Source organism: Octodon degus, unplaced genomic scaffold, assembly GCF_000260255.1.
Source record: "Octodon degus isolate 3935 unplaced genomic scaffold, OctDeg1.0 scaffold00018, whole genome shotgun sequence".
NCBI classification, from domain to species: Eukaryota; Metazoa; Chordata; class Mammalia; order Rodentia; family Octodontidae; genus Octodon; species Octodon degus.
The window spans coordinates 23,021,025-23,030,272 of record NW_004524594.1 but is presented as its reverse complement, the minus strand read 5'-3'; the positions used below and the strand labels follow the sequence as shown (position 1 = coordinate 23,030,272).

At 51.9% G+C, this 9,248-nt stretch overlaps 1 protein-coding gene across 2 annotated transcripts in view; it reads right to left on the bottom strand.

Annotated features, from left to right (window-relative positions):
* The window catches only part of Slc25a45 (solute carrier family 25 member 45), a 15,304-nt gene extending 11,622 nt beyond the window's left edge, over positions 1-3,682 (bottom strand). Inside the window, exons 1-4 of one of the 2 annotated variants that reach the window (XM_004627244.2) lie at positions 3,395-3,682; positions 2,539-2,582; positions 2,326-2,397; positions 1,862-2,047 (exon numbers count right to left, since the gene is read on the bottom strand). In XM_004627244.2, the coding sequence (XP_004627301.1) occupies positions 1,862-2,047; positions 2,326-2,397; positions 2,539-2,582; positions 3,395-3,431 (339 nt within the window). In that variant the 5' untranslated portion in view covers positions 3,432-3,682. The remainder of the gene's footprint in view (positions 1-1,861; positions 2,048-2,325; positions 2,398-2,538; positions 2,583-3,394) is intronic. The other variant, XM_023710555.1, reaches the window with a different exon arrangement.
* Positions 3,683-9,248: the final 5,566 nt, after the last annotated feature.

Below are 9,248 nucleotides of genomic sequence, written 5' to 3'. Positions count from 1 at the left end.
AAGAAAGAAGAAAGAAGAAGAAGAAGAAGAAGAAGAAGAAGAAGAAGAAGAAGAAGAAGAAGAAGAAGAAGAAGAAGAAGAAGAAGAAGAAGAAGAAAAGAAAAGATATATCATCTACAGGTACAAATTCCCTATGATGAATGTGATCGTGTATATCTAAACTGTACCAATAAAATGAAACACACACACACAGAATTTTCAGCTGGCCATGATGGTGATAGAGGGGAAGTACATATAACTTCCAAAGTGAAAAATAAATAAATACAGCATGCCTCTGCTCCCAGCTCCCGTCAGCGCAGCGGCGGGCCCGAGGGCTGACCAGCACTCAGCCAGCTCTGGTACGGTTCTCCCACACCTGACTGCCTCTCACCGCCACCTTCCACAGTGTCCTCAGCGGTGTGACTGATGGACCAGGCCTGGCTCAGCCTAAGTCAGGTCACTTCATGCACAGTCTCAATTCTCTTCCTTGTTTTTGAGAGGTAAGTCTCAGGATTTAGAGCATATGCAATCCCACACCCCTCACACAAGAAGGGGCAGAAGAGAAGCCAGGACCTCTGGGGCTTCATTAATCAGTAATTCACATGAATGAGCACCCTGATGTGTCCTCTGGTCTTACTCTGCACCACATGCCCCAAGAAGTGTATCAGGGTTTCTGGGTGTGATGACACACACCAGGCATTTCAGCACTGTGGGAGGCTGAGGCAGTAAGATGAGTTTGAGCCCAGTTTGGCAGTTTAGCAATTTGATGAGCCCTTGTCATAAAACAAGAGCTGGGGGCCAGTGAGATAGCTCAGCGGCACACTGCCTGCATGGCAAGCCTAAGGTCCTGAGTTCGATTCCAGGTATTAAAAAAGAAAAGCAAGTGCAGGTCTTCTGCCAGTGATGTAGCTCAGTGGCACAGTGCCTGCCTGGCAAGCACGAGGTCCTGAGTTCGATTCCCAGTACCAAAAATAATTGAGCCATAAGGCCCACAGATTCCTTTGAAACCAACCTAGACTAGAAAGTGAAACCCTGTCTCAAGGGGCGGGGGAGATGGCTCAGTGGAATAAGCGCTTCCCTGGCAAGCACAAGGGCCTGAGTTCAATCCCCAGTTCCATCAAAAACAACAACAAAACTGTCTCAAAAAGACAAAAAGAAAGAAAGAAAAGGAATGTAAAACAAGAGGGATATAACTCCTTATGAACACCCTGGATTCAGTCCTCAATGCTCTAAAAAAAGAAGACAGGTCAGGATCATTAAGGTGGCTCGAGCCAGGGAGGGGCTGTGCGACTGTGCTGGGCTTCATGTCCTGCTTCATGCTCGGAGACCTCATCTGACTCAGATTCCTTCTGGAGCCTGGAGGACACTTTTATCTCCACCCTAGTCCTCCAAGAACATGACAGCACTGAGGACAAAGAGCAACTTAAATGGTTACAGTGACTTAATGATTAATGTCCTGTGCCTCTCCCAGTGAGAGCCGTGACCCAGACATTAGGTGAGGCTCCCGGATCCAGGGCCAGGGCCCTGCAGGCAAAGGCTGTGCTGGGCAGGGTAGATGACCACAGGGCTGCATCGGGACGCACAAGGCCTGAGCTATTCTACTGGAGTCGAAAGTCACTGAGAGGAATCGTGTTCCTGCAGCTCTGAGCCTGGCAGACCCCTCCTGCTGCTTCTCCAAGGTCACCTCTTGGTGCTGCGCCCCCCCCCCGTGTGATCCCCCTCCCAGGCTTGCAGCCAGGCAGCCCATAGGTGAGCAGTAGCACCTGTGCCCCTCAGCAAGGCCTGTCCCTCTATGGCTGTGGGCTGTCAGAGGAAGCTGGTGGGGACAGATCCTCTGGCTGTCACCACACCGCCACTGCACGCCCACACTCTGCCCTCTCACCTGCAGGAAGCCACCGGTGCAGCCTGCTATGAAGATGCAGGTGTAGCTGGGCAGCTGGGCCCGCCGGTCCTGGTGGGAGGTGGATGTGAGGGCCTGTAGGGTGTTGCTATAGACCCCAAACAGGACAGAGTTGACCATGCCTATACTGGCAATCGGGAAGCTCATTCCCTTGTAGAAGCCCAGGACCTGCAGAGCAATGAGGTGGCACTAGAGTAGGTATAGTGGACCTCCCCTGTCCTTTCCAGCCTTGGCCAGATCCCCCTCTGGCCTGCACCACCCCAAGCCCTGGCCCAGGGACATGGTACAAGAGAGGCTGGGATGGCTCCACCCAGCGGCTGCTACTCGACCACCTGGGTCCCAGACTTAAACATCTTCTCTCTTCCAGCAGAGCCCTGCTGGACAGGAGAAGGAGCTGGTGCCTCCTGCCCCTGGTGCTACCCACCCCAAGGAAGAGAGCCACCCACCGACTCATGGCGGTAAATCTTGATCATGCAGTCCATGATGCCCCGGTATGTATTCTGGGTTTGCAGCCGCACCTGGACAGGGAAGACATGGCAGATAGGACAGCCAGCCAACCAGCTCTGCTCGCTGCCTCAGGAGCAGGATGCCAGGAGGCTGGCAAGGCAGAAAGCTTCAAGCAGGACCATCCACCCTTCAGGTGCCTCTCCTAGACTCACCTTTACAGTGTCAAAAGGGTAGCCCATGACCAGGCCCAGAGCTCCTGTGGTGATAAGAAGGTACTATGAGTGCAGGCTTGTGTCAAGGCCAGGAAGCAAGTCTGAGATAGGAGAGAGAGATCCAAGCAAGAGGAGAGGAGCCCAGCCTCATCAGACACCTGCTGCCCACCTTCCAACCTACGTCCAAAGCTACCTGTGCCCAGCCCCTGCGCCAGGCACTGGGCTTGGAGGCACTGGGCTGGGAAGAGACCCCTGACCCTCCTGAGCAGCATGGAAAGGAAGCACGGGTGGCACGGGCACCATCTTAGTGTTATAACTTTGATCCAGAGCAGACCCTGCCCTTTTGGAACTTGCAGCCCCTCACTGAAACTGGGAGGACCATCCAGGAGTCCTGCTGGCCCCAGGGAAGGAGTCCCCAACTCCCCAATTCCCTATTGCTCTGGAGCATGGAGGAAGTCACAGCTTCCAGAGTCATTTAGGATGTCCCAGAGAGGAAGGCCATCAGGAGCTGGGCTGGGTGCACACTTAGCGGGCAATAGCACCCATTCATTATCTGATCAGCAGATGGGGTCAAAGGTAGACTTCTTTCTGGACTCCACAGGATGGGACCACACCTGGGGACCATCTAGCCCCCAGTGCATGCCAAGCTAACAAGCCTTGGGATGCAGAAGCAGTTCCCCAAGCCTGTGCCTCCTCCTTGCTGGTCACAAGCAGGAGACCCTGAGAACAGATGGCCTCGAGGCACTGTCAGGGAATGAGGCTTTGGTATCAGCTCTTCCTATGTCGCCTGCCTTTTCTAGGAAATGACCCACCCTGAGGTGTGATGTGATAGATAGAAGAAAGAAAAATGTCTCACCTGAAATCCAGCCAGCCACAAACTCCTCCACAGGCATTGTCTGGGCTAAGACAGGACCCAGCAGGTGGCAGCTCCACAGCTCCACAAAGGAGACTATCCAACTTGTAACTTGTCCCCTCTCCTTCACCTAGGCCTGCAGATAATCTCCCACTAATGTTTAACCCTGGCTGGAGGGTGAGAAAGTGGCCCAGTGCCCAGGCCTCTGGCAACCAGGAGAGGGGAGCAGGCTAACCTTGGTGACCCTAAGATTAGAAGGGGTGTGTGGAGCAGGCAACCTCAGGGACAGGGTGACAGTTCACAGCAGGCCTGATTCCTCCACCTGGGCAACAACAGCCTCATTGTGTGGCTACAGATCACAACTGAGTCCCAGCTAGCCAGACCCCTTCCCAGCTGCCTCACTCAGCCAGGGACAGTCCCCATTCACAGGCTTTGCCCACCCTACAAGCAACCAGGCCAGGTAATGGGGCAGCCTGGACACCAGGGGGCATCCTGGCTCGAAGGGGCCTGGAGCAGCCACCCAGGCCAGGGCGGGAATGGGAACAACCCACAAAGGAGAGGAGTCACTCCCAGAAGTGACTCACCAGGCCTGAAGCCTTCTGCTTTCTCGAAGAGTTGTTTGTGACTCCTCTGAGTGAGTCACACACCAGTCTCCATTGGCCTCCACACCCCCCGGGGATGGCTGTGTAAAGGACCCTGTTTATGCCTGTGACAGCGCCAAGCTGCCCTGTGCCCACACGCTCCCTCCCTCCCTCTGGCCTTCTGCCAGATGCCAGAACCTAGATCTTGGGTTTCCTGGCCTCCAAACTGTGAGGAAGAAATTCCTTCATAAATGGAGAGAGAGAATCCAAATCTGTTCCAGACAATAGGAACAGCACTGCTGCCCATTCTCCTCCAACCTCATATCCAGCTGCCTCAGATTCCTCGTCAACTAGGCCCTGTCTCTAAAACTTTGCTTGTCTGTCCCTTCTTCCTGGAAACCCTCTCAAATGTCACTTCCCCACTGAGGCCTCCCCAAATCCACTGCTGGAACGTTGTTGTCTGCCTGCCCAAGGCCCTGCCTGGCTCTTCCCCCCACCCCTTCCCCAGCACTAATCACTGACACAGGAGGAAGCCACTGCTTATCTTCCTGGGCAGACAGCAACCTCTGGCTCTTTGGCCACCAGTGTACACTGTGTGGTAAGCCAGACATGGTGGCACACACCTACATCTCAGCACTCAGGAGGGTGAGGCAGCAGAACCATAAGTTTGAAGCTAGCCTGGGCTACATAATGAAAGCCTGTCTCAAAAAAAAAAAAAAAAAAGCACAGAACAGGGTAAGGATTCAATAAATGGAGCTGGATGAATGAAAGAATGATTGAGTGAAATCAGGGAATAGCAGCTAGTAGCCACACCTGAGGCCCACTTCTCCCCTGTAAAAACAATTCCAGAATGTAAAGGAAATTTTAAAAGTTGTATTTCTAACATTCTATTCACGAACAGGACAAGCAATCTCAGCCTGTTCTCATAATTAGAAAATAACAGAATGTAGCTAGCTTTGACAGCCAACTGCAGCTTATAAGATAAGTGTAATGTAGCAGGACAATGTATCTTGTTACGTTTTACTTGCTTTCAGGTTTTCAAGGACAGCTCAGCCCAGTCTTGGACAGTAATTGATTCTTTCTGTTCACCGCAATCCTGACCATATGATAGTAACCCCAATTAGCTTATGTGAAATAAGTCTGCCTGACAACATATTATCCAGCCTATATAACCAATTAACAAATATCCTGTTATCCATCTTTTATACTTCCTTCTGAAAACCTATAGAAATGACTACCTTAACAAAGGGCTTGTGATTGGGAACTGTATGTTCCCCAGCCTTCTAGCGTAATAAAGCTGTCTGCCTTCCAAAGTGCCTCTGGTGCCATATCTTTGTCTAGTCTGGTCCTGAACCCTGCATCACCCCCAGCCCCAACACTTAAGAGCCCAGGAACATAAAGGCCCCAAAGCACCCCAGGTCTCCTTGCAACTCTTGGTTTCCTCTCAGATGCTCAAGGACCAGCCAGCCTCCCTCGCCCCTCTCACTGTGGCTGAAGTAGAATCTGTCCATGCCTGTTCCTGCCTAGAGGGTGGACAGGTCCCAGACACAAGGTCTCGTCTCTGATCTCTTCTGCCTGGAGCTTCCCAGGGTAGCTACCCTAAAAACCATGAGGTCTGGCCTCTCACAGCCCTCTCACAGGGCTGCCTTCCAAATTCCACCTCCTGCTCTTACCCAAGTGACATGAGTGACCCCTTCTGTGGGCTGTGGGTTCTTAATCACTTGCCAAAGAGACCAGCCCAGTCAATTGGTGTCCAAGCCTTTCAGCCCTAAGGGCCTGCAGGTCCCTCCTACTCACTTCGGAATGATCCCCTTTTTCCCGATCCCACTGCCTCCCCCAGTTCAAAACAGCCTCTCCTCCCTACTCCCAAAATCTTGCCAAAGAGAAACCCACTCTTAATCCCAGCACTCAGGAGGCAGAGGCAGGAGGATCATTGTGAGTTTGAAACCAGCCTGGGCTACAAAGTGAGTTCAAGGCCAACCTGAACTGCATAGTGAGATCCTGACTCAAAATAAGACGAGACAGAGACAGAGAGAACAGCCCTGCTGTTGTTTCCCTGGTCTTCTGCAGATTCCACCACTACAGAACAGAGCTCTGCTCTTGTCTCTCTCCAACTGAACAGAAGGGTTTCTGACCTCCTATAAAGAAGTAGGAACAAAGGGCCCACGGGTCGCCCATCTCTTCAGAACCCCCTACACTGATTCTTTTTTGGAGACAAGACCTCATTATGTAGCTCAGGCTGTCTCTGAATTCACTATGTATCCTTGGATGGTCTTGAACTCATGGTGATCCTCTAGTTTCAGCCTCCTGAGTACTGAAATTACAAGCATGTGCCAACATACTCAATAACCTGACCATGATTCTTGCCAGGAATCTTCCCTTTATCTTCCTTTCCAGTAGTCTTCATTTCCTTAAACCTTGTACATTTAAGCACTACAATATGGACATTAGTATCCTGGTGAGCTGCTTCCCCCCGCTGAGCAGCAGAGCTCATCCCCCAGATGTGACATCAGGAAACACACAAGAGGGCTTGTCCCAATGTCCAGTCCACAGTAGGTTGAGCAGGAATTGAAGAATTTTTCATGTTTGCAGTATTTTGTATCTCTTATCAGCAATGCTACCACCTTTGGTACTTTTAAACACTCTAGTTACCTGAGTTTCTGTTCCCTCCTCCTCCGTTCCCCCAGTTAAACCATAAAGAACACTTCCTAAAGCAGAGGCCTTGTTCTCCTGGGTCTCCACTCCCTGCTGCAGCACAAGCTCCATACCCACTGGGCACTTGATGCTGAATTGCTCCTCCTTTGCTCCAGCTGGTTGAGTGATGTGAGGGTCCACAGCTGAGCGGGGGAAGGAGGTGCCTGCTCCTGCACACTCTTCTCTGAGCCCACACACCAGCTTTCTGAGTCCTTGGGTCACCTCTGCAAGGAAGACATTGCAGTGGACTCAGCTGGTGTGATATGGTCCTGGGAAAATATGCTTCAAAGACAGAAGATAAAGCAGGGTGTGGTGGCAAGCCCCTATAATCCCAGCTCTTGGAGGCTGAGGCAGAAGGATTGCTGCCAGTTCGAGACCAGCACGGGCTACAAACTGAGCTCAAGGCCAGCCCGAACTGCAAAGCAAGATCCTGTCTCAAAAAGATAAAATTGGGTCACAGAGTCAGCTCAACAGTCTAAGTCCTTGCCTAGGCAAGTACAAGGATCAGGGTTCAATCCCTGGTACCACATGCCGTGCTAGGCCTGCCCTGGGCATGCTGAGCCAGCCACAAAGACCAGGCATGGTGGTGCACAACTGTAATCTCAGCACTCGGGAGGCTGAGACAGGAGGATCACTATGAGTCCAAGCTGAGTAGTAAGACCTTGTACCAAATACGTAAAAATTTTTAGCCCTTTCTTTTTTTTTTAAACATTTATTTATTTTTATTACATTTATTTATTGTGTGTGTGTGTGGCCAGCTCAGCCCACCAGGGGGCGGGGCCGGCTGGCATGTGGTGCTGGGGATTGAACCACGGTCCCTGTGCCTTGCCAAGCCCGTTCCAAGTAGGTGCTCTAGACCACTGAGCCATCCCCCCAGCCCCAATTTTTAGCCCTTTCCAGCGGTGACAACCTCCCCACGAGAATATGCCTCTCTCAAAAGATCTCCTTCATCTCTGTCCGGAGGAGAAGAGGAAGCACAAGAAGCAGCGCCTGGTGCAGAGCCCCAGTTCCTACTTCATGGACGTGAAGTGCCCAGGATGCTATAAAATCACCACGGTCTTTAGCCACGCAGACAGTAGTTCTGTGTGTCGGCTGCTCCACTGTCCTGTGCCAGCCTACGGGGGGAAAGCAAGGCTCACAGAAGGATGTTCCTTCAGGAGGAAGCAGCACTAACAGTACCCTCAATCAAATGAGTGGGAAGCCATCCCAATACACACATTTTGGATAAAAAAAATTTTTTTTAAATAGATACATATTTTTTTTAAAGGCCAGGAATATAGTTCAGTGGCACAGTACCTGTCTAGCAGGAGCAAGGTCCTGAGTTCGATTCCTGATACAAAAAAAAAAAGACAACAAAATGAGGCACAGTGGTGCACGCCTGCAATCCCAGGACTCAGGAAGCTGAGGTAGGAGGTTCACTGCATGTTGTAGGCCAACCTGAAATATGTAATGAGACCATGTCTCCAAAACAAAAAAAGCAAGATGGGCATCATGGAACACAACTAATCCATTACTCTGGAAGCTGAGGCAGAAGATCACAAGTTTATACAAAAAAAAAAAAAAATCACAAGTTTCAGTGCATCCTGGCTAATTTAGTGACTTTGTGAGACCCTGTCTCAAAATGAAAAATAGGGCTGGCTATATAGTTCAACTGTGATGGCCCTGTATCACCAGTAACAAACATAGAAGATCCTTGGACAGGCAAGGAACCATAGAGCAGCTTTCCACCCCAGGGCCAGGGAATTGGAACAAAGTGAACCACTTGTCCCCCTGTTGCTGATCCCCAAGCCCACTGGTTGTCACTTGAACAATCTCCAATTCTTCCCTGGTTTGGGCATGTATCCATGATTTGTTTTGCTGGATTCAGGCACATTCACGCTGGGGCTGCCTGGACACGTTGGTGAAGTCACCAGGGGACAGCTGGATTTCCGCCTGCCTCCTCAGCTCGGGAACACCTCAAGGTCTTGGAGGTTGTGTGCTTAAGATAGCAGGGTTCCTATGGCCACGCCCTGGAAAAAATGTACCTGGCCGGGTACACAGACATTTCACCGGATCCTGGGGTGGGCCTTTGAAATGTGCAGAATCCAGTCTTGTTTTACAGATGAGAACACTGAGACCCCGAGAGGAAGGGGCACATGAGGAGGACCCAGTCTCCTAACCACAACCAAAATCCCATCACCCCTCACAGCAGGGGGCGCTGCGGTGCAGGGGGCAGTCAGCAACGCCCCCACCCAGCCCCTAGCCCGACCGCGCGCAGAGAACATCTCCATTTCCCGGCGGGGACCACCTTGGGAGTGCCAGATCTCGTACTCCCAACTGCAGTTTTCTTGAATCTTCGCCACACCCTATTACAAGTCAACGGTCTGTGTCTACGTAGTGGAAAACCACTGGGGTCGCCGGCTGGACCGGTCCAAGCCTCCACCCTCTGGGGCGTGGCTACACGGCGCAGGCGCTCGCCCCGGACTCCGGGCCTGCGCAGCCCCTAGAGGGCGCCGACAGGGCGCGTGCGCGAAGGTCTTGAGCTCGGATTGGCTCCCATGGCCGGAGAGGCGGGGTCCTGTGCTTGTTGTTTCCTCCCGCCT